General features: G+C 41.6%; 1 protein-coding gene across 1 annotated transcript in view; it reads left to right on the top strand.

Moving 5' to 3' along the window:
* The first annotated feature begins 1950 nt into the window (after nucleotides 1-1950).
* LOC106569756 (insulin receptor) overlaps nucleotides 1951-26546 on the top strand; it is a 201809-nt gene continuing 177213 nt past the window's right edge. Inside the window, exon 1 of the mRNA XM_045694442.1 lies at nucleotides 1951-3142. Within this exon, the coding sequence (XP_045550398.1) occupies nucleotides 3067-3142 (76 nt within the window). The 5' untranslated portion in view covers nucleotides 1951-3066. The remainder of the gene's footprint in view (nucleotides 3143-26546) is intronic.

Raw genomic sequence — 26546 nt, 5'->3', positions numbered from 1 at the left:
ACCTCTGAACTTTTCACCTATTATTACCTGTCAGGGCATTGAGATTGAGACTGTAACCTCATATAAATACCTTGGAATTTTAATTGATGATGGCCTCTCTTTTAAATTGCATATTCAACAACTTACAAAAAAATTGAAGCTGAAATTTGGATTTTATTTTAGGAATAAGGCCTGTTTTTCTTTTGAAGCCAGGAGGCTAGTATCAGCTACATTTATGCCTTTACTAGACTATGAGGATATTTTATATATGAATGCTTCCGCTCAGTGTTTGAGATCAATTGACACCCTTTACCATGGCACTTTGAGATTTATTTTAAACTGCAAAACCCTTACGCACTTTGTATACCAGGGTTGGCTGGCCTTCTCTAGTCACTTGTAGGCTCAGTCACTGGTATACTTTTATTTACAAAGCCATTTTGGGTTTACTACTGTTTTATTTTTCAGAAATGTGGTGGGTACTCTCTTCGTTGTGGTGGGTACTCTCTGGACTTTATCCTGCTAACTGTTCCAAATGTCCGAACTGAATTTGGTAAAAGGGCTTTTATGTACTCTGCGCCATCGTCTTGGAACGCCTTACAAAATACTTTTAAACTAGAAGAACTTGTCCCGATTGGTATTTTTAAATCACTGATGAATGATCTTGAGACTGATTCCCTGACTTGTCAATGTTTTTAATTTGCTGTTTTTGATTTTGTTATACTCTTGTGAATTCTATGGTTTTTACTAGATTATTTGTAGTTTTTCATGTTGTTTGTCTGTAATTTTTGTAATGACTTGGTGCTGTCTATCTTGGCCAGGATGCTCTTGAAAAAGAGATTTTAAATCTCAATGAGCCCTTCCTGGTTAAATAAAGGTTTAATAATAATAAAAATTGGCAGTAGAATGGCTTTACTGAAGAGCTCGGTGACTTTCAATGTGGCACTGTCATAGGATGCCACCTTTCTAACAAGTCTGTTAGTCAAATTTCTGCCCTGCTAGAGCTGCCCCGGTCAACTGTAGTTGCTGTTATTGTGAAGTGGAAACCAGCAACGGCTTAGCCGAGAAGTGGTAGGCCGCAAGTTCACACAATGGGGCCGCCAAGTGCAGAAGCGCTTAGTGCGTAAAAATCGTCTATCCTCGGTTGCAGCATTCATTACCAAGTTCCAAACTGCCTCTGAAAGCAACGTCAGCACAAGAACTGTTCTTTAGGATCTTCACGAAATGGGTTTCCATGGCCGAGCAGCCGCACACAGGCCTAAGATCACCATGCGCAATGCCAAATGTCAGCTGGAGTGGTGTTAAACTCGCCGGCAGTGGAAACGCGTTCTGTGGAGTGATGAATCACGCTTCACCATCTGGCAGTCCGACGGACTAATCCGGGTTTGGTGGATGCCAGGAGAACGCTACCTGCCCCAATGCATAGTGCCAACTGTAAAGTTTGGTGGAGGAGGAATAATGGTCTGGCGCTGTTTTTTTATGGTTCGGGCTAGGTCCCTTAGTTCCAGTGAAGGGAAATCCGCTACAGCATACAATGACATTGTAGACGATTCTGTGCTTCCAACTTTGTAGCAACACTTTGGGGAAAGCATGACAATGACCCCGTGCACAAAGCTAGGTCCATGCAGAAATTATTTGTCGAGATTGGAGTGGAAGAACTTGACTGGCCTGCACAGAGCCCTGACCTCAACCCCATCAAACACCTTTGGGATGAATTGGCACGCCGACTGCGAGCCAGGCGTAATCGCCAAACATCAGTGCCCGACCTCACTAAATGCTCTTGTGGATGAATGGAAGCAAGTCCCCTCAGCAATGTTCCAACATCTAGTGGAAAGCCTCCCCAGAAGAGTGGAGGCTGTTATAGCAGCAAAGGGGGGACGCAGTGTAGATTGTTACAGTAGACCTATCTCTAGTCTAACTGCGTAATCCAATATACTCCAGTCCGTATTTCCCCTTCGCCCCATCTGGCTCATTTACAGGTTCTGTTTACTACTGGCGAAGGAGAGGCACAGAGAAGGGGATCCTAAGGGACTCAACAATTTAGGCCTACCTCTGTCGAAGAGTAAAATATCGACATTATATTTTGCTGTTCTCGTTGTGCAATAACCGTGTGGTCATTTTGGAAGTAGAAATCCATCAGGTTAAATCACCGAAACGCCGTTAATATGAAGAAAAATAGCAACTGACTAACGAACGAGCAACAGCGATGACTGACAGTTGAGTGGAAATCTCAGTGTTGACTGAATCGAGTTTGCGGTTTGATTTCTTTTTTTTCTCCTCTCCATACACGGTTCAGATTAGTTTATATTACTTGAAGTTGTAAACGACATAGTAATCGTTAGTATATTGCGTTTATTCAAGAAGACATGTTTGTGAAAGACAGCAGCCATTGAGTAGTAACCCGTGGGTTTCGTTTACTACTGTACGCCACGCGTGCCTTGCATGAACCTGAAGTTGTCAAAAGCGAAGCTACACAATTCGGGACTGTGCTGCACTTTACAAGCTGCGGTTTAGGTTTTCTTTCAATGCACGGGAATAGGCAATTTACTTAGTAGCTAGATACATACCAACATCCATAGCGAGTGTTACCGGAAGCGTAATTCAATTTGAGAGTTGATATCCTTCTAATCGCACAAACTTTGTGGCCTCCTGCCCATTCAGCTAACGGTAACGTTAGCTTGCAGCTAGCTAACGTTACTCCCCCTTCTCTGCGACGCTGGAGACTGCGGATTGTATCAAGAACACTTGAAAAAGAAGACGAAATGCGATGCAATTTATTGCAAAGTGAGACTTTTCCTTTGTTTAGCCACAATGATTCTCACGGTTGCGTTTGTTTGTGGTGATTTTGAATATCCCTCTGCAGTTAACTAGCTGAAGCTAACCAGTGAGTTAGCTCGCTAAGTTAGCTAGTAGTGAACACGTTGGACCCTCCGCCCATTTTTCCGGGATGACAGTTTTTATTTTTGTTTACCTGTGGTTTAACTAAGAAACCAAACGACAGCTACACCTTGCCAGCTAATTTTAATCGAGTTGACTCGTATTCTTCCCCAGACAGTTTGTCGGTCGGATATTGACTAGAGTTGAGTCAATATGTGTCCGCGGACTTTCCTTGTGTTTTTTGTGACTGCTGTCTACATATGGAATTGTCAGCAAACGAATGGAGAAAGTAAGTAGTTAGCTAATTTATCATCTTATCTGTTGGAGATGTGTGTGTACGAGCATTATATTCTTCCTAATTTGACAGAATTGTTGACATTGTGTATTTGATTGTACGGTTTTGGAAGGCTCTGATTTAACAAGATCGGCTATGATGACAGAAAGTCAAGCCATTTAGTTACTGGAGATTTGGAAGGACGAAGGTCAATTTTGTTTTTTTCTAGTTTGCATATTTGTTTTTGCCCATTAGCCACCTAATTTGATCAGAATGCGTTTGCCAACATGCAAATGTACAAGTATATCCTATACATTTGCTTGGATATCAAGTAAAGATTCAAAACACAATGTACGTCATTAATTGATTAGGAGGACAAGTAGTACCTATGTTGATTGATTGCCATGTCAATGCGGTGAGTAATTACAGCCATGACAACTAGAATGTGGCTTTAATGCTAATGCTGGCAATATTTGCATGATTATTTAAGTATCGAAGAACACAGCCTGAATAATTTAGAATGCCTGTTTTAAAAGCAATTTAATAGAATAAAACATGGTTTACAGTTGTGGTGTTTTCTGAGGTCAGAACATGCACCATAAGCCATGCCAAGTATACAATGTGAAGTAAATATCTTGTAAAATTGTATGATATTAACTGGAATCACCTGCTGTGTTTACTCATGCTGATAAAAAAAATACCCTACCCATCTACCTCACTGTGGTTTAGAGATGAAGAATGTGTTTCAAGTCATTCACTGTTGTCTTGCCAACAGCAGTAAGTGGGTAAACAAAACCAGAGATTTAAAAGCAAGCACTTTGTCACACCATATACTTTGTAATCAATGTAGGTTTATCCTGGCGCTCAATCAGATGAATCAGATTAGAGGTCGACCGATTTTATGATTTTTCAATACCGATACCGGAGGACCAAAAAAAGCCAAATTATTATTATTTTGTTGTTGTTGTAATAATGACAATTACAACAATACTGAATGGACACTTATTTTAACTTTAATATAATACATCACTAAAATCAATTTAGCCTCAAATAAATAATGAAACATTTTCAATTTGGTTTAAATAATGCAAAAACAAAGTGTTGGAGAAGAAAGTAAAAGTGCAATATGTGCCATGTAAGAAAGCTAATGTTTAAGTTCCTTGCTCAGAACATGAGAACATATGAAAGCTGGTGGTTCCTTTTAACATGAGTCTTCAATATTCCCATGTAAGAAGTTTTAGGTTGTAGTTATTATAGGAATTATAGGACTATTTCTCTATACCATTTGTATTTCATATACCTTTGACTATTGGATGTTCTTATAGGCACTTTAGTATTGCCAGTGTAACAGTATAGCTTCCGTCCCTCTCCTCGCCCCTACCTGGGCTCGAACCAGGAACACATCTACAACAGCCACCCTCGAAGCATCGTTACCCATCGCTCCACAAAAGCCGCGGCCCTTGCAGAGCAAGGGGAACAACTACTCCAAGTCTCAGAGCGAGTGACATCACCGATTGAAACGCTATTAGCGCGCACCCCGCTAACTAGCTAGCCATTTCACATCGGTTACACCAGGCTAATCTCGGGAGTTGATAGGCTTGAAGCATTGCGAAGAGCTGCTGGCAAACGCACAAAAGTGGTGTTTGAATGAATGCTTACGAGCATGCTGCTGCCTACCACCGCTCAGTCAAGACTGCTCTATCAAATCATAGACTTAATTATAACATAATAACACACAGAAATACGAGTTTTTGGTCATTAATATGGTCGAATCCGGAAACGATCATTTCGAAAACAAAACGTTTATTCTTTCAGTGAAATACGGAACCGTTCTGTATTTTATCTAACGGTTGGTCTAAATATTGCTGTTACAGTGTACAACCTTCAATGTTATGTCATAATTATGTACAATTCTGGCAAATTAATTACGGTCTTTGTTAGGAATAAATGGACTTCACACAGTTCGCAACGAGCCTGGCGGCCCAAACTGCTGCATATACCCTGACTGCTTGCACGGAACGCAGGAGAAGTGACACAATTTCCCTAATTATAAGAAATTCATATTAGCAGGCAATATTAACTAAATATTCAGGTTTAAAAATATATACTTGTGTATTGATTTTAAAGAAAGGCATTGATGTTTATGGTTAGGTGCAACGACAGTGCTAAATCATCACCCGTTTGGCGAAGTAGGCTGTGATTCGATGAGAAATTAACAGGCACCGCATCGATTATATGCAACGCAGGACACGCTAGATAAACTGGTAATATCATCAACCATGTGTAGTTAACTAGTTATTATGTGAAGGTTGATTGTTTTTTATAAGTTTAATGCTAGCTAGCAACTTACCTTGGCTTCTTCCTGCCCTCGCGTAACAGGTAGTCAGCCTGCCACGCAGGCTCCTCGTGGAGTGCAATGTAAGGCAGGTGGTTAGAGCATTGGACTAACAAGGTAAAAATCTGTCGTTCTGCCCCTGAACAAGGCAGTTAACCCACCGTTCCTAGGCCGTCATTGAAAATAAGAATGTGTTCTTAACTGACTTGCCTAGTTAAATAAAGGTGTAAAAAAGAAAACGGCCAAATCGGTGTCCAAAAATACCGATTTCCGATTGTTATGAAAACTTGAAATCGGCCCTAATTAATCGGCCATTCCGATTAATCAGTCGACCTCAAAATCAGATGCACATGTACAATTTTTTTTTTCAGCACTCAATTTGATCAGATTAGATAAATCAAATGAGTTCAAATTAATGGTCAGGACTAAGGATGGATGTGGTAACATATCTTCTGTTACTTAACTTCTATGGGCTAGGTGGGACGTCCCACCTGCCGGACATAGCCAGTGAAATATCAGGGCGGAAAATTAAAAAACAACAAAATGTCATAATTCAACTTTCTCAAACATACGGCTATTTTTCACCATTTTAAAGATACACTTCTCGTTAATCTAACCACATTGTCCGATTTCAAAAAGGCTTTACAGCGAAAGCAAAACATTAGATTATGTTAGGAGAGTACATAGACAAAAATAATCACACAGCCATTTTCCAAGCAAGGACATGTCAATAAAACCCAAAACACTGCGAAATGAAGCACTAACCTTTGACGATCTTCATCAGATGACACTCCTAGGACATTGTTACACAATACATGTATGTTTTGTTCGATAAAGTTCATATTTATATCCAAAAACAGCATATTACATTGGCGCGTGATATTCAGAAAATGTATTCCCACCAAAACTCCCGGTGAATGTGCACCTCAATTTACAAAAATACTCATCATAAACGTTGACAAAATACACAATTATTTTAAGAATTATAGATCGACTACTCCTTTATGCAACTGCTGTGTCAGATTTTAAAATAGCTTTACGGAGAAAGCAAATTTTTCAATATTCTGAGTACATAGCTCAGCCATCACGGCGAGCTATTCAGACACCCGCCAAATTCGTGGCAACCTAAACTCACAATTAGTATTAGAAATATTGTATTAACTTTGCTGATCTTTGTCAGAATGCACTCCCAGGACTGCTACTTCCACAAGAAATGTTGTTTTTGTTCCAAATAACCCAAATAATCCATATTTATGTCCAAATACCTCCGTTTTGTTCGTGCGTACAGATCACTTATCCAAAGGCGAGCGCGGAACGAGAGACAAAGTCAAAATGTTCCATTACCGTACTTAGAAGCATGTCAAACTCTGTTTAAAATCAATCTTTATGGTATTTTTTACGTAAAATTGCGATAATGTTCCAACCGGACAATAGCATATTCATTCAAGAAGAAAAAGGAGGGGCGCGCTCGCGGGACCGAGCATATCCAATCCCTTTGTTGCCAGGCAGACCAGTCAGTAACTGAGCTCCTATTATCTGCCCAGTGACAGGAAAATGCTCAAACCACTTTCTGAAGGCTTTAGACAGCCAATGGAAGCCTTAGGAAGTTCAACGTCACCCACAGACACTGTAGCTTCGATAGAGAATCAAAAGAAGAACTACAATTCTCAGACTTTTCACTTCCTGCTTGGATTTTTCTCAGGTTTTTGCCAGCCATATGAGTTCTGTTATACTCACAGACACCATTCAAACAGTTTTAGAAACTTCAGTGTTTTCTATCCAAATCTACTAATAATATGCATATTCTAGTTTCTGGGCCAGAGTAGTAACCTGTTTAAATTGGGTACGTTTTTCATCCGGCCGTGAAAATACTGCCCCCTAGCCCAGACAGGTTAAAGTTGTTACTCTATAAACTTTCAGTAACAACAGAAGATAGGTGAACACGTTCATCCTTAGTCCTGACCATTTCATTTGAACTATTTTGGTTTATCTGATCTGATTAAGTGCCGTAAATGTTGTACAAGTGCATCTGTTAAAAAAACCTCCAATGAATATGCCTGGTTTGTTATACATAATTCCTTTAGACAAAACGAAATATTTGAATCTGTCTTTGTTCACTCGCTGTTGTACATGTGCATCCGATTTCTTAATTTAGTGAAATCCGATTGGGTGCCAGGATATAACTGCATTGATTTCAAAAGTGTCTGGTTTGACATGGTACTCTCTTATTAATCTCTCATTTTGTTTACAAAAGAGGTAAACATGGATTTACTTAATTCGCTGTTGTCTTGCCAACAGCAGTAACTAGGTAAGCAAAAGGAGAGATTAAAAGAGAGAAAGTGCCCTCTATTTTTAGGCTATAATGCCGTTTTATCGTGGCACTGGACACGATCAGGTCTGGTTTCACTAAATCAGTTAAAACAAATGGCATTAGAATGAATGTGGTTTTAAACACCATTTCTGTTAGACTTAGAGGCTAAAGTTAAAAAGTACACCATTCTGGGTGCTGTTTGTCAACGGTCTATTTGGAGGGCTTCAGAAATAGAGAAATAAATATAGCCATCCTTGTGACACACTTGGCTTTGCTATAGTAGAGGAAACATTGGCCTCTGTTCAGTCCCCATCTGTCATTGCTTTTATCCTAAAAAGTGTTGTTTTTCTGCCGTCACTTAGCTCAACAATTTTCGTCCATAGTTAAAAAGATAAGAATAATAGCGTAATAACTAAGACGTGAATTTTTATAGAAAAATGTCAGTGATAAAATCCAGACAAGTCTTCAACCACAGATCTAGTACCTCTCTGATTCAGAGAGGTTGGGTTAAATGCGGAAGACACATTTCATTTGAATGCGTTCTGTTGTACAACTGACTCGGTATCCCCCTTTCCCTTTAGTGTGGGGAGGATTTGCTGTAGGTCTGTTTGAAGGAACTAGTGGTTTGGTCTGGGAGAAGAATGCATCTCGGTGTGGTGGGTCTGTGTGCCTTCCAAATGGCACCCTATTCCCTATGTAGTGCACTACTTTAGACCAGGGCCCTATGACATCCTAGTCCCTATGTAGTGCACTACTTTCGACTAGGGATGCACGATATATCGGTGAACATATCAGAATCGGCCGATATTACCGTAATTTCCGGACTATTAAGCGCACCTGAATATAAGCCGCACCCACTGAATTTAAAAAATATATATGATTTTGAACATAAATAAGCCGCACATGTCTATAAGCCGCAGGTGCCTACCGGTACATTGAAACAAATTAACTTTACACAGGCTTTAACGAAACACGGCTTGTAACAAAAAATAAAAAATGAGCAGTAAACAGTAGCCTACCAAGAAAGTCATTGGTCACTATCTTCCTCCTCCTGTGCACTGAAACCATCTCCTTCGGTGTCGGAGTTGAATAGCCTCAGAATTGCTTCATCCGATTATTGGATCGTTTTCATTGTCGCTCTCGTCACTTTCATCCGGAGGCAAATCCCCCGCTGAGCCCTCTTTAACACGCAGCAGTCCAGCCTTTCGAAACCCGTTGATAGTGGATTTTTTGACAATGCTCCACGCTGTCAGGACCCACAAATTTGAAAGCGGGAAGAATCCATATATTTGCCACGTCATTGTTTAAGCCGCGAAGTTCAAAGCGTGGGAAAAAAGTTGCGGCTTATAGTCCGGAATTTACGGTAGCTAAAAATGCCAACATCGGTATCATGCCGAGGTCTAGTTTAACACTGATGTTAAAAACCGATTTCAAAGCTACCGTGCATACAGTTGAAGTCGAAAGTTTACATACACCTTAGCCAAATACATTTAAACTCAGGTTTTCACAATTCCTGACATTTAATCCTAGTAAAAATTCCCTGTCTTAGGTCAGTTAGGATCACCACTTTATTTCAAGAATGTGAAATGTCAGAATAATAGTAGAGAGAATGATTTATTTCATCACATTCCCAGTGGGTCAGAAGTTTACATACACTCAATAAGTATTTGGCAGCATTGCCTTTAAATTGTTTAACTTGGGTCAAACGTTTCGGGTAGCCTTCCACAAGCTTCCCACAATAAGTTGGGTGAATTTTGGCCCATTCCTCCTGACAGAGGTGTAACTGAGTCAGGTTTGTAGGCCTCCATGCTCGCACACGCTTTTTCAGTTCTGCCCACAAATTTTCTATGGGATTGAGGTCAGGGCTTTGTGATGGCCACTCCAATACCTTGACTTTGTTGTCCTTAAGCCATTTTTCAACAACTTTGGAAGTATGCTTGGGGTCATTGTCCATTTGGAAGACCCATTTGCGACCAAGCTTTAACTTCCTGATTGGTGTCTTGAGATGTTGCTTCAATATATCCACATAATTTTCCATCCTCATGAAGCCATCTATGTTATGAAGTGCACCAGTTCCTCCTGCAGCAAAGCACCCCCACAACATGATGCTGCCACCCCCGTGCTTCACGGTTGGGATGGTGTTCTTCGGCTTGCAAGCCTCCCCCTTTTTCCTCCAAACATAACAATGGTCATTATGGCTAAACAGTTCTTTTTTTGCTTCATCAGACCAGAGGACATTTCTCCAAAAAGTACAACCTTTGTCCCCATGTACAGTTGCAAACCGTAGTCTGGTTTTTTTATGGTGGTTTTGGAGCAGTGACTTCTTCCTTGCTGAGCAGCCTTTCAAGTTATGTCGATATAGGACTTGTTTTACTGTGGATATAGATACTTTTGTACCTGTTTCCTCCAGAATCTTCACAAGGTCCTTTGCTGCTGTTATGGGATTGATTTTCACTTTTCGCACCAAAGTACGTTCATCTCTAGGAGACAGAACGCATCTCCTTCCTGAGCGGTATGATGGCTGCATGGTCCCATGGTGTTTATACTTGCGTACTATTGTTTGTACAGATGAACGTGGTACCTTCAGGTGTTTGGAAATTGCTCCCAAGGATGAACCAGACATCTGGAGGTCTACAATTTTTTTTCTGAGGTCTTGACGGGCTCTTTTGATTTTCTCATGATGTCAAGCAAAGAGGCACTGAGTTTGAACGTAGGCCTTGAAATACATCCACAGGTACACCTCAAATGATGTCAATTAGCCTATCAGAAGCTTCTAAAGCCATGACATCATTTTATGGAATTTTCCAAGCTGTTTAAAAGCACAGTCAACGTAACGTATGTAAACTTCTCACCCACTGGGATTGGGATACAGTGAATTATAAGTGAAATAATCTGTAAACAATTGTTGGAAATATTACTTGTGTCATGCACAAAGTAGATGTCCTAACTGTCTTGCCAAAACTATAGTTTGTTAACAAGAAATTTGTGGAGTGGTTTAAAAACAAGTTTTAATGTTTCCAACCTAAGTGTGTAAATTTCCGACTTCAACTGTACCTATATAACGTAGGTACATGACCTAATGACGCCCACAATGTCTACTGTGTGGCTCGAGCAGTCAGTAAGTCGAGCAATCATTTGAAAAAGTAAGAAAATTTAAGCGAGACAACTTAAAGGTGAAATCCGTCTGTTGCCAAATGCTAACGTTATAAGCAGCCAGCTAGCTTCATCTGGCTAGTGAGGCTCGACCGGACCAGGTTATGTGTTGTGAAGCTAGCCACAATAAGGATTATGCACAATAGGGGAATTCACATTTTGCCTTCAAAATAAAAGTATGTCATTGACAGTGATGCAAATTAATAATAGTAGAATTATGCCGTTCTTTTATTTTGAAGGCTATCTGCAAAGTCCACTATTGTGGCTCATCCTTATTGTGGCTAGCTTCACAATAGATGGGTCTGACCACCATTAATCAAATAAGAACTGTCTTATAGCAACTGAAACAGATGTCGTTTTGCTATGTTTTTGGGGAAGAACATTGTTTGCATCCATGAGCTAGCTAGCTTTTATTTTTTTATGACCAGCACTGTAGGTGCGTGAGACAACTTTACCAGCATCATAGCATACGTATTAGAGGTCGACCGATTAATTGGAATGGCTGATTTAATTGGGGCCGATTTCAAGTTTTCATACCAATCAGTAATCGGCATGTTTGGACACCGATTATAGCCTATTACATTGCACTCCACGAGGAGACTGTGTGGCAGGCTGACTACTTGTTATGCGAGTGCAGCAAGGAGCCAAGGTAAGGTGCTAGCTAGCATTAAACATAGCAAGGAACATAAACGTTAGCTTTTTTACATGGCACATATTGCACTTTTACTTTCTTCTCCAAGACTTTGTTTTTGCATTATATAAACCAAATTGAACAGGTTTCATTATTTATTTGAGACTAAATAGATTTTATTGATGTATTATGTTAAGTTTAAAATAATTGTTCATTCAGTATGGTTGTAATTGTCATTTTATATATATATAAACCCTGCAACCCGCCTCACCAATTTAAAAAAGAAAGTATTATTTACCTCATCTGAATTTCACAACAGAAGCTAGCAAGAGGTTAGCCATTTTCACTGGCTAACGTTGAAGTTCAGCTAGCCACGGTTAGCTGTCCTCAGCTATCCATTAGCTCGAAAAGCTATCGGCAGTTTTTGTACAGCGCGACTCAGACCAGAGCATACTGGACCTATTCTCTCTCCTTTCCCCGATTTCTACCGCAGGCTCTGGACATTTACACCTGGATCTTGCAGCCAACTAGCTGCTACCTGAGTGACTATTGGCAACGTCGGTCACGGAATTAACACACATTATTACGGAGCTAGCCAGCTAGCCAGCTGAAGAGTTCCGTCAGCCACTCCTGGGCTATTCCTGAGCTCGCCAGCTGAAGTGTCTCCTGGGCTACAACTCACCTATCCTGACCCGTTTTACTGCCGATGCGGAGCCCCATCGGGTCTTCACGACTGGACCACCGACGTTATCTGCCCGAGGGAGTTATCCAACTGGTCCCTCCGTCGCGACGTAACCTGATCGCCCATCTGCGGCCCGCTAATCGTTAGCTGTCTTTTCGGCTGCGATCTGAATAGGTCTATCGGACACTTTTCCTGGGCCACTATAACTAACTATTTTGCCAACTTGGACTGGTCCCCCCTTCCACACGGAACCCCACTAACCCACAGACGGAAACGCACGAGGTGGCTAAAAACAGACCTCCCTCCCATCTTCCACCAGCTTGCTACCTATGGCCCGGCTAGCTGTCTGAATCTCACTGGACCCTTTGATCACTCGGCTAAGCATGCCTCTCCTTAATGTCAATATGCCTTCTCCATTGCTGTTCTGGTTAGTGTTTATTGGCTTATTTCACTGTAGAGCCTCTAGCCCTGCTCATTATACCTTATCCAACCTCTCAGTTCCTCCACCCACACATGCTATGACATCTTCTGGTTTCAATGATGTTTCTAGAGACAATATCTCTCTCATAATCACTAAATGCCTAGGTTTACCTCCTCTGTACTCACATCCCACCATACCTTTGTCTGTACATTATACCTTGAAGCTATTTTATCGCCCCCAGAAACCTGCTCCTTTTTCTCTCTATTCTGGACGTCACAGACGACCAATTCTTATAGCTTTTAGCCGTACCCTCATACTTATTCTTCTCTGCTCCTCTGGGGATGTAGAGGTGAATCCAGGCCCTGCAGTGCCTGGCTCCACTCCTACTCCCCAGGCGCTCTCTTTTGATGACTTCTGTAACCGTAATAACCTTGGTTTCATGCATGTTAACATTAGAAGCCTCCTCCCTAAGTTTGTTTTATTCACTGCTTTAGCACACTCTGCCAACCCGGATGTCCTAGCTGTGTCTGAATCTTGGCTTAGGAAGTCCACCAAAAACTCTGAAATCTTCATCCCTAACTACAACGTTTTCAGACAAGATAGAACGACCAAAGGGGGCGGTGTTGCAATCTACTGCAGAGATAGCCTGCCGAGTTCTGTCCTGCTATCCAGGTCTGTACCCAAACAATTTGAACTTCTACTTTTAAAAATCCACCTCTCCAAAAACAAGTCTCTCACCGTTGCCGCCTGCTATAGACCCCCCTCGGCCCCTAGTTGTGCTCTGGACACCATATGTGAACTGATTGCCCCCCATCTATCTTCAGAGCTCGTGCTACTAGGTGACCTAAACTGGGACATGCTTAACACCCCAGCCATCCTACAATCCAAGCTTGATGCCCTCAATCTCACACAAATTATTAATGAACCCACCAGGTACAACCCCAAAGCCGCAAACACTGGCACCCTCATAGATATCATCCTAACCAACGTGCCCTCTAAATACACCTCTGCTGTTTTCAACCAAGATCTCAGCGATCATTGCCTGCACCCGTAATGGGTCAGCGGTGAAACGACCTCCACTCATCACTGTCAAACGCTCCCTGAAACATTTAAACGAGCAAGCCTTTCTAATCGACCTGGCCCTGGTATCATGGAAGGATATTGACCTCATCCCGTCAGTAGAGGATGCCTGGTTATTTTTAAAAAATGCCTTCCTCTCCATCTTAAATAAGCATGCCCCTTTCAAGAAATTTAGAACCAGGAACAGATATAGCCCTTGGTTCTCCCCAGACCTGACTGCCCTTAACCAACACAAAAATATCCTGTGGCGTTCTGCATTAGCATCGAACTGCCCCCGCGATATGCAACTTTTTAGGGAAGTTAGAAACCAATACACACAGGCAGTTAGAAACACCAAGGCTAGCTTTTTCAAACAGAAATTCGCTTCGTGCAACTCCAACTCTAAAAAGTTCTGGGACATTGTAAAGTCCATGGAGAATAAGAACACCTCCTCCCAACTGCCCACTGCACTGAGGATAGGAAACTCTGTCACCACCGATAAGCCCACTATAATTGAGAATTTCAATAAGCATTTTTCTACGGCTGGCCATGCTTTCCACCTAACTACCCCTACTGCATTCAACAGCACTGCACCCCCCACAGCTACTCGCCCAAGCCTCCCCCATTTCTCCTTCTCCCAAATCCATTCAGCTGATGTTCTGAAAGAGCTGCAAAATCTGGACCCCTACAAATCAGCTGGGCTTGACAATCTGGACCCTTTCTTTCTAAAATTATCTGCCGAAATTATTGCAACCCCTATTACTAGCCTGTTCAACCTCTCTTTCGTGTCGTCTGAGATTCCCATAGATTGGAAAGCAGCTGCTGTCATCCCCCTCTTCAAAGGAGGTGACACTCTTGACCCAAATTGCTACAGACCTATATCCATCCTACCCTGCCTTTCTAAGGTCTTCGAAAGCCAAGTCAACAAACAGATTACTGACCATTTCGAATCCCACCGCACCCTCTCCGCTATGCAATCTGGTTTCAGAGCTGGTCATGGGTGCACCTCAGCCACGCTCAAGGTCCTAAACGACATCGTAACCGCCATCGATAAGAAACAATACTGTGCTGCCGTATTCATTGACCTGGCCAAAGCTTTTGACTCTGTTAATCACCACATCCTCATCGGCAGACTCAGTAGCCTTGGTTTCTCAAACGATTGCGTCGCCTGGTTCACCAACTACTTCTCTGACAGAGTTCAGTGTGTCAAATCGGAGGGCCTACTGTCTGGACCTCTGGCAGTCTCTATGGGGGTTCCACAGGGTTCAATTCTTGGGCCAACTCTTTTCTCTGTATACATAAATGATGTCGCTCTTGCTGCTGGTGAATCTCTGATCCACCTCTACGCAGACGACACCATTCTGTACACTTCTGGCCCTTCTTTGGACACTGTGTTAACAACCCTCCAGACGAGCTTCAATGCCATTCAACTCTCCTTCCGTGGTCTCCAACTGCTCCTAAACACAAGTAAAACTAAATGCATGCTCTTCAACCGATCGCTGCCTGCACCTGCCCGCCTGTCCAGCATCACTTCTCTGGATGGTTCTAACTTAGAATTTGTGGACAACTACAAATACCTAGGTGTCTGGTTAAACTGTAAACTCTCCTTCCAGACTCACATCAATCATCTCCAATCCAAAGTGAAATCTCGAATTGGCTTCCTATTTCGCAACAAAGCATCCTTCACTCATGCTGCCAAACATACCCTTGTAAAACTGACCATCCTACCAATCCTCGACTTCGGCGATGTCATTTACAAAATAGCTTCCAATACCCTACTCAACAAGCTGGATGCAGTCTATCACAGTGCCATCCGTTTTGTCACCAAAGCCCCATATACTACCCACCACTGCGACCTGTACGCTCTCGTTGGCTGGCCTTCGCTTCATAATCGTCGCCAAACACATTGGCTCCAGGTCATCTACAAGACCCTGCTAGGTAAAGTCCCCCCTTATCTCCGCTCACTGGTCACCATAGCAGCACCCACCTGTAGCACGCGCTCCAGCAGGTATATCTCTCTGGTCACCCCTAAAGCCAACTCCTCCTTTGGTCGTCTCTCCTTCCAGTTCTCTGCTGCCAATGACTGGAACGAACTACAAAAATCTCTGAAACTGGAAACACTTATCTCCCTCACTAGCTTTAAGCACCAGCTGTCAGAGCAGCTCACAGATCACTGCACCTGTACATAGCCCATCTATAATTTAGCCCAAACTACTACCTCTTCCCCTACTGTATTTATTTATTTAATTTATTTTGCTCCTTTGCACCATATTATTTATATTTTATCTCTGAACTTTCTTCAAACTACAAATCTACCATTCCAGTGTTTTTCTTGCTATACTTTATTTACTTTACCACCATGGCATTTTTTTTGCCTTTACCTCCCTTATCTCACATCATTTGCTCACATTGTATATAGTCTTATTTTTTTATTTTTTTCTACTGCATCATTGATTGTATGTTGTTTTACTCCATGTGTAACTCTGTGTTTTTTGTATGTTGTCGAACTGCTTTGCTTTATCTTGGCCAGGTCGCAATTGTAAATGAGAACTTGTTCTCAACTTGCCTACCTGGTTAAATAAAGGTGAAATAAATAAAATAAATAAAATCGCTACTTTCGACTATGGCCTAAAGGGCTCTGGTCGAAAGTAGTGCGATTTATAGGGAATAGGGTGCCTTTTGGGATACCGCTCAACCCTATATAGCCACAATCAACACATCCAACACAAGAAGGATAGAAGATATGGTTTCTGTTCGCTTTGTCTGGACTTGGTGACTCACTCGTGTGATGTTTTAACTATTTGACTTAGTGTAGACTTCTGTAGGCTTGGGCTACTATGAGATGAAATAGGCCTCGGCCTACTCTTTCACCACCTTTTTATGCACTATTTATGTATGTAGGCTACACCTGGAAGTTAACCCTCTTAAACAGCATTTGACTAGCAACATTGCAGGGAATCAAACGCTTGACTAACACCTCTGTGCTTGTTTCGAATGCTAACGAAGCACTGTGTGGTTTCTGGTTTTGGCTTATGTGACCAGCAGAGATTTGAAGAAAACAAACAAATAATAACGTGAAGCTACCTTAAATTAAAAACCGAAAAGAGGAGGGTTGCGATTGGGTAATGTCATCAGACCAGTTTGTGCTAGATTCTGTTCCGACTGAGACATAATTCATAAACAAGTTGTGTAATTGCTCGGCTGCTGGCTCTGGCTGGCCCCCTTCTCGCTCCTCTCCAACTTGACAGTGAACCTCCGATAGAGAGGGAGGCAGACGAGAGAAACTTGGGCCTCACTGAAAGTGTTTCATAACATTGACTGACCAATGCCTTGGCTGGACCAAGCCACTGTACTGTCTCTCTGTAGGCTATGTTATGAAGGACTTGTAAAATGGCTTTCTAGTTTTAACCAACTACCTTGATCAAAATGGGCCATTCTGGCTGATCAAAAGGTTAAATGAAACAAATCTTTTAGTAAAAAAAATTAAATGTACATTTTACTTCTTACATCATACATGTACATCACCCCATTCTTTTACATACTGAAGGATTGAGTATGGGCATAGATTAAGCATTATATTCTGTTGTCAGATCTGTATGCACAAGTCTCACCCTCGTTCCACATGATAGAATGTCTTGCATTCTATTTCTGCCTGCTATGTTTGTGCAGCATCCATTGTTTTCCCAGCCTGCCAACCAACATACAATAGTTCACCTCAGGCCACCAATTACATCATCTGAAATGGTCAGGTTTTTATACCAGACAGTATCAATCTATCCCAGAAGTGTGCCTCAAGCTGGTCTAGCAGGTAACACCGCCGCCCGCAGGACATCATTCCATAAGCGCAGGCTTATTTTCTTTTAAAAGTTTTCAATTCACTAGTCAGAAAGGTTTGTATAGCGTTCTCCCGCTAGAATGAACGATATGCTTCTTGTAGTGATCCGTTGATAAGACGGGTGCCTGTCAGTCACAAAGCCAGCCATGACAGGGAAGACACTGCTGTTTTCTCAGTCTGCTGCCCCGATAATTATATATATATTTTTGGTACCGCTGTTATTTTTTTGTGCGCTGTGTTTTTTCTGCAATCTAATTTATTTTCCCGGAGGAAGGAGAGCATGATGCTTCCTAATAGTCTCTTGTGAGTGAATGTACACGTCCCATGTAATGGAAGTGGTAACGATGAGTTGAAATCCACTTAGTTATTGTTTCGTGGCACTTTCATTTATTTTCTTTCATGTGTTTCATTGGCCTATACAGCCACTGGTCTTTGATTGACGACCGAACAGCTTGTGTTGACTAGTTTTATAAAAGGTGTCACACTGACTGAATAAAGTCTCCTATATCCCGTGGCTATTCATAAATCATAAAAAGTAGTTATATATTATTATATGTTATATTATATATTTTGCATCAGGACAAGTAAAAATATATTGTTTGTATTTTGTTAGGATTCAAAGTAGGGCTGGGACGATACTTATTATTATCGTAATAAGGAAACAAAACACAAAGCGGATTTAACTTCTTTAGGGAACATTTCTTTTCGAAGCTATAGCACACATTTTACATACTGCTGGACTAAACAGTTTGTTCTGCTTCGTGTTTAATATTTTTTTTTGCCATTAAAAAAATATTATGCTAATGGTATTCTCCTGGCCCTAATTCGAAGCCGATGTCAAGACTTGCCAGTGAACGCTAAAGTGATACGTCAGTGTAGCCTAGTGATGAATTGTTCGAACTAACAACTGTTTTTGTACAGATCTTTTAGGTGAACTGATCTGAATGGCATCGGTGAGAGAGCGGTTCATTTGGCTCCCTAATTTGCATACTGGAAGGCTACTAATACTTTTTGGCGAATTATGAAAACACTCGATGAAGATGTTGAATCAGCTGAAACAATGGGTAGTGATCCTCATTCTGGTCCAAAATAAAATGAACAGATTGAAGGTTATAAAAGCTAATGTTATGATTCTTGTATGGTATTATTAACCTGTTGGGGCTAGGGGGCAGTATTGACACGGCTGGATAAAAAACATACCCGATTTAATCTGGTTACCACTCCTACCCAGTAACTAGAATATGCATATACTTAATACATATGGATAGAAAACACCCTACATTTTCTAAAACTGTTTGAATGGTGTCTGTGAGTATAACAGAACTCAAATGGCAGGTCAAAACCTGAGAGATTCCTTTACAGGAAGTGGCCTGTCTGACCATTTCTTGAACTTCTTTTCCATCTCTATCATTTACTAAGGATCTCTGCTCTAACGTGACACTTCCCACGTCGTCCATAGGCGCTCAGAGCCCGGGAAAAAACAGAATGTCGTCATTCCAGCCCCAGGCTGAAACACATTATCGCCTTTCTCAAGTGGCCGATCAAGGGACACTGGGCTTAGGCGCGTGACCCGACCGCCCCCGCCTTTGGGATTTTTTTCCTCTGTTTGCCGAAAAGGAGATTCCCTGTCGGAATATTATCGCTTTTCTACGAGAAAAATGTCGTAAAAATTGATTTTAAACAGCGGTTGACATGCTTCGAAAGTACGGTAATGGAATATTTAGAATTTTATTGTCACGAATTGCGCCATGCGCGCGACACTTCTTTACTATTTCGGATAGTGTCTGGAACGCATCGAACAAAACGCCGCTATTCGGATATAACGATGGATTATTTTGGACCAAACCAACATTTGTTATTGAAGTAGCAGTCCTGGGTGTGCATTCTGACGAAGACAACGAAAGGTAATCAAACTTTTATAATAGTAAATATGATTATGGTGAGTGCTAAACTTGCCGGGTGTCTAAATAGCGAGCCCGTGATGCCTGGGCTATGTACTTAGAATATTGCAAAATGTGCTTTCACCAAAAAGCTATTTTAAAATCGGACATATCGAGTGCATAGAGGAGGTCTGTATCTATAATTCTTAAAATAATTGTTATGCTTTTTGTGAACGTTTATCGTGAGTAATTTAGTAAAATGTTAGCGAATTCCCGGAAGTTTGCGGGCCGGCTTCTGCTATGCTAGTTCTGAACGTCACATGCTAATGTAAAAAGCTGGTTTTTGATATAAATATGAACTTGATTGAACAAAACATGCATGTATTGTATAACATAATGTCCTAGGGTTGTCATCTGATGAAGATCATCAAAGGTGAGTGCTGCATTTAGCTGTCTTCTGGGTTTTGGTGACATTATATGCTGGCTTGAAAAATGGGTGTCTGATTATTTCTGGCTTGGTACTCTGCTGACATAATCTAATGTTTTGCTTTCGTTGTAAAGCCTTTTTGAAATCGGACAGTGTGGTTAGATTAACGAGAGTCTTGTCTTTAAATAGCTGTAAAATAGTCATATGTTTGAGAAATTGAAGTAATAGGATTTTTAACGTTTTGAAAATCGCGCCACAGGCTGCCAGTGGCTGTTACGTAGGTGGGACGCAAGCAAGTATTCAGACCCCTTGACTTTTTCCACATTTTTGTTACATTACAGCCTTATTCTAAATTGATTACGTAGTTTTTTCCCGTCATCAATCTACACACATTACCCCATAATGATAAAGCAAAAACAGGTTTTTAAAAATTGTTGATTTCTAAAAATGACAAGTGCCGTCTCAAACATGATTTATATATGTCTCCACACTGAGGTTGAAATAATGCTGTGAAATTGTGAACATTTGGATAATTCCCTTTTAGTATAAGCACTGTTTTGAAAAGGCCGCCTGAAATTTCAACCTGTTTTGGTGGGATGGAGTTTTGGCCTTTCATGGTGACATCACCAGGTGGTAAATTAGTTCATTGGCAGAGGGGTTTGGAACCCTCTTATCTATCACATGCATTGGTATAGGTAGCATTGTCGCGGCATCCGCCAAACCCAGATTCGTCGATCGGACTGCCAGATGGTGAAGCGTGATTCATCACTCCGGAGAACGCGTTTCCACTGCTCCACAGTACAATGGCGGCGAGCTTTACACCACTCCAGCTGGCGCTTGGCATTTCCGCATGGTGATCTTAGGATTGTGTGCGGCTGCTCGGCCATGGAAACCCATTTCATGAAGCTCCCGACGAACAGTTCTTGTGCTGATGTTACTTCCAGAGGCAGTTGGAAGTTGGTAATGAGTGTTGCAATCGAGGACAGACGATTTTCATGCGCTTCAGCCCTTGCCAGTCCCGTTCTGTGAGATTGTGTGGCCTACCACTTCGCGACTGAGCTGTTGTTGCTCCTAGACTTTTCCACTTCACAATAATAGCACTTAAAGTTGACCGGGACAGCTCTAGTAGGGCAGAAATTTGACGAACTCAGTTGAAAGGTGGCATGCTATGACGGTGTCACATTGAAAGTCACTGAGCTCTTCAATAAGGCCTTTCTACTGCCAATGTTTGTCTATGGAGATTGCATGGCTGTGTGCTCAATTTTATACACCTGTCAGCAACGGGTGTGGCCAAAATAGCCTAATCCACTCATTTGAAGGGGTGTCCACATACTTTTTTCCCTCACTGTATATACACAAGTATTTGATCCCCTGCTGATTTTGTACGTTTGCCCACTGACAAAGAAATGATCAGTCTATAACTTTAATGGTAGGTTTATTTGAACAGTGAGAGACAGAAAAACAAAGAAATCCAGAAAACCGCATGTCAAAAATGTTATAAATTGATTTGCATTTTAATGAGGGAAATAACTATTTGACCCCCTCACAATCAGAAAGATTTTTTGGCTCCCAGGTGTCTTTTATACAGGTAACGAGCTGAGATTAGGAGCACACTCTTAAAGGGAATGCTCCTAACCGCAGCTTGTTACCTGTATAAAAGACACCTGTCCACAGAAGCAATCAATCAGATTCCAAACTCTCCACCATGGCCAAGACCAAAGAGCTCTCCAAGGATGTCAGGGACAAGATTGTAGACCTACACAAGGCTGGAATGGGCTACAAGACCATCGCCAAGGAGCTTGGTGAGAAGGTGACAACAGTTGGTGCGATTATTCACAAATGGAAGAAACACAAAAGAACTGTCAATATCCCTCGGCCTGGGGCTCCATGCAAGATCTCACCTCGTGGAGTTGCAATGATCATGAGAACAGTGAGGAATCAGCCCAGAACTACACGGGAGGATCTTGTCAATTGATCTCAAGGCAGCTGGGACCATAGTCACCAAGAAAACAATTGGTAACACACTACACCATGAAGGACTGAAATCCTGCAGCGCCCGCAAGGTCCCTCTGCTCAAGAAAGCACATATACTCGCCCATCTGAAGTTTGCCAATGAACATCTGAATGATTCAGAGGACAACTGGTGAAAGTGTTGTGGTCAGATGAGACCAAGATGGAGCTCTTTGGCATCAACTCAACTCGCCATGTTTGGAGGAGGAGGAATGCTGCCTATGACCCCAAGAACACCATCCTCACCGTCAAACATGGAGGTGAAAACATTATGCTTTGGGGGTGTTTTTCTGCTAAGGGGACAGGACAACTTCACCGCATCAAAGGGACGATTGACGTGGCCATGTACCGTCAAATCTTGGGTGAGAACCTCCTTCCCTCAGCCAGGGCATTGAAAATGGGTCTTGGATGGGTATTCCAGCATGACAATGACCCAAAACACACAGCCAAGGCAACAAAGGAGGGGCTCAAGAAGAAGCACATTAAGGTCCTGAAGTGGCCTGGCCAGTCTCCAGACCTTAATCCCATAGAAAATCTATGGAGGGAGCTGAAGGTTCAAGTTGACAAACGTCAGCCTCGAAACCTTAATGACTTGGAGAAGATCTGCAAAGATGAGTGGGACAAAATACCTCCTGAGATGTGTGCAAACCTACAAGAAACGTCTGACCTCTGATTGCCAACAAGGGTTTTGCCACCAAGTACTAAGTCATGTTTTGCAGAGGGGTCAAATACTTATTTCCCTCATTAAAATGCAAATCAACTTATAACATTTTTGACATGTGTTTTTCTGGATTTTTATGTTATTCTGTCTCTCACTGTTCAAATAAACCTACCATAAAAATTATAGACTGATCATTTCTTTGTCAGTGGGCAAACGTACAAAATCAGCAGGGGATCAAATACTTTTTTCCCTCACTGTACAGTGCATTCAGAAAGTATTCAGACCCCTTGACTTTTTCCACATTTTAAGTTACAGCCTTTTTTCTACACACTACCCCATAATGACAAAGCGAAAACAGGTTTTTAGAAATGTTGACAAATGTATTATAAAAAAGAATACCTTATTTACGTAAGTAAATTTGCTATGAGACTTGAAATTGAGCTCAGGTGCATCCTGTTTCCATTGATCATCCTTGATGTTTCTTCAACTTGATTGGAGTCTGTGGTAAATTAGGTTGAAGGAATTGTCCGTAAAGCTCTTAGACAGGATTGTGTTGTGGCACAGATCTGGGGAATGGTACAGTTAAAGTCAGAAGTTTACATACACCTTGGCCAAATACATTTAAACTGAGTTTTTCACAATTCCTGACATTTAATCCTGGTAAAAATTCCCTGTCTTAGGTTAGTTAGGATCACCACTTTTATTTTAAGAATGTGAAATGTCAGAATAATAGTAGAGAGAATGATTTATTTCATCTTTTATTTCTTTCATCACATTCCCAGTGGGTCAGAAGTTTACATACACTTAATTCGTTTTTTGGTTGCATTGCCTTTAAATTGTTTATCTTGGGTCAAATGTTTCGGGTAGCCTTCCACTATCTTCCCACAATAAGTTGGGTGAATTTTTGCCCATTCCTCCTGACAGAGCTGGTGTAACTGAGTCAGGTTTGTAGGCCTCCTTGCTCGCACACGCTTTTTGAGTTCTGCCCACAAATTTTCTATGGGATTGAGGTCAGGGCTTTGTGATGGCCACTCCAATACCTTGACTTTGTTGTCCTTAAGCTATTTTGCCACAACTTTGGAAGTATGCTTGGGGTCATTATCCATTTGGAAGACCCATTTGCGACCAAGCTTTAACTTCCTGACTGATGTCTTGAGATGTTGCTTCAATATATACACTATTTTCCATCCTCATGACGCCATCTATTTTGTGAAGTGCACCAGTCCCTCTTGCAGCAAAGCACCCCCACAACATGATGCTGCCACCCCCGTGCTTCACGGTTGGGATGGTGTTCTTCAGCTTGCAAGCATCCCCCTTTTTCCTCCAAACATAATGATGGTCATTATGGCCAAACAGTTCTATTTTTGTTGCATCAGACCAGAGGACATTTCTCCAAAAAGTACGATCTTTGTCCCCGTGTGCAAACCGTAGTCTGTTTTTTTTAAAGGCGGTTTTGGAGCAGTGACCCCTTCTACCTTGCTGAGCGGCCTTTCAGGTTATGTCGATATAGGAATCCTTTTACTGTGGATATAGATACTTTTGAAACTGTTTCCTCCAGCATCTTCACAAGGTCCTTTGCTGTTGTTCTGGGATTGATTTGCACCTTTCGCACCAAAGTACGTTAATCTCTAGGAGACAGAACGTGTCGCCTTCCTGAGCGGTATGACGGCTGCATGGCCCCATGGTGTTTTTACTTGTGTACTATTGTTTGTACAGATGAACGTGGTACCTTCAGGCGTTTGGAAATTGCTCCCAAGGATGAACCAGACTTGTGGAGTTCTACAATAATATTTCTGAGGTCTTGACTTATTTCTTTTGATTTTCCAATGATGTCAAACAAAGAGCCACTGAGTTTGAAGATAGGCCTTGAAATACATCCACAGGCACACTTCCAATTGACTCAAATTATGTCAATTAGCCTATCAGAAGCTTCTAAAGCTATAACATAATTTTCTGTAATTTCCCAAGCTGTTTAAAGGCACAGTCAACTTAGTGTATGTAAACTTCTGACCCACTGGAACTGTGATCCGGCCAATGTGAGCAATCGGGGGAAGAAGGGCCTTGGTCAGGGAGGTGACCAAGAATCCGATGACTGAGCTCTAGAGTTCCTCTGTGGAGATGGGAGAACCTTCCAGAAGGACAACCATCTCTGCAGCACTCCACCAATTAGGCCTTTATGATAGTGGCAAGATGGAAGCCACTTCTCAGTAAAAGGCACATGACAGCTCACTTGGAGTTTACCAAAAGGCCCCTAAAGGCTCTCAAACCATGAGAAACAAGATTTTCTGGTCTGATGAAACCAAGATTGAACTCTTTGGCCTTAATGCCAAGCGTCACGTCTGGAGGAAACCTGGCACCATCCCTACAGTGCAACATGTTGGTGGCAGCATCATGCTGTGGGGATATTTTTCAGCGGCATGGACTGGGAGACTCGTCAGGATCAAGGCAAAGATGAACAGAGCAAAGTACAGAGAGATCCTTGATGAAAACCTGCTCCAGAGTGCTCAGAACCTCAGACTGGGGCAAGGTTCACCTTCCAACAGGACAATGACCCTAAACACGACGCAGGAGTGGCTTTGGTACAAGTCTCTGAATGTCCTTGAGTGGCCCAGCCCGAGCCCGGATTGAATACGATCTGACATCTCTGTTGAGACCTGAAAATAGCTGTGCAGTAAAATAGCTGTGCATTCAACCTGATAAATCTTGAGAGGATCTGCAGAGAAGAATGGGAGAAACTCCCCAAATACAGGTGTGCCATGCTTGTAGCGTCATACCCAAGAGTCGAGGCCGTAATAGCTGCTAAAGGTGCTTCAACATTGTACTGAGTAAAGGGTCTGAATACTTATGTAAATAGTCATTTCATTTTTTAAATTATAAATGTGCAAAAAAAATTACTTCATTATGGGGTATTGTGTGTAGATTGATGAGCGGGTAAAAAACAGCTTTATCCATTTTAGAATGAGGCTATAACGTAACAAAATGGGGATAAAGTCAAGGGGTCTGAGTACTTTAGGAATACACTATAGTATCATCCTTATGAAAGAGCCTTGGCAACAGAATACACTACAGTATCGTCTGTATAAAAGTGTCAGTTATAATTTCTTACATTCAAACCATTATTGATCATATAGATCATTAAAAGTACCGGGCCCAAAATCGACTTTTACGGGACAACTTTAGCAACATTAAGGAAACCTGACTTAACACCTCTGCCACCTTCCTCCAGTATGATAGCACTGATAAATAAAACCCTGTTTTAATCTACCCCCAGTATGAATGCCACCAATAAATAAAAGCTGTGAGCTGCTGTTTTGTTTTATGTGGAAGTGAATGTAGCTGGTGTATTTGGGAATGACTGAAGTATCATCTGTCTAGAGAGGCTAGACTTTTCACTGCAGAGCTGGGGTCAATCTAGAACTCAGAAGATTCATTGACATTCCAATTCTAGAATTGCGAAGTGTCATCTATGAGGATTTTAGTATTTCAGTATACTTCCTTGAGTTTATTGGAATTGGCCATAACCCCGCTTCAGGCTATTTGGCACATTTCCTAGGGGATGGGGTCAATCTAGAATGGAAAAGTACCATCTTCTATCTATTTCCACTTGCTGTGTGTGCCTGCAGATGAAATAATGATTAGGATGCTAGTCTTTGCCTGAGCAAACCAGCAAGCTTTTCAAACACATTCCCTAGTGGCACAGTTCTTAAAAGCTTCAGCAATTATTCACCAATCGCTGTCTAGTACATTATAATAACGTTTTAGATATTTTTAGAATAATTTTAGAGCATCACAGACAGTTTCTCAGACTATGGTTAAATACCACTAATCCTTTTTTTTTTTTTTTTTTAAGCTATGCAGTACTGAAGTCTGAAATCTGTTATTTATTATTGATGAGGGGTTGTACAACCCAACTATTATTGGCATTGATTACATTGTCGTCTGCTCCATCAGTGCCTCCCTGACCTTGGCTCCAGCAATATATACTGAACAAAAATATAAACCTAACATGCATCA

Source organism: Salmo salar, chromosome ssa14 (genome assembly GCF_905237065.1).
Source record: "Salmo salar chromosome ssa14, Ssal_v3.1, whole genome shotgun sequence".
NCBI classification, from domain to species: Eukaryota; Metazoa; Chordata; class Actinopteri; order Salmoniformes; family Salmonidae; genus Salmo; species Salmo salar.
This window is presented reverse-complemented; position numbering and strand designations above follow the sequence as displayed.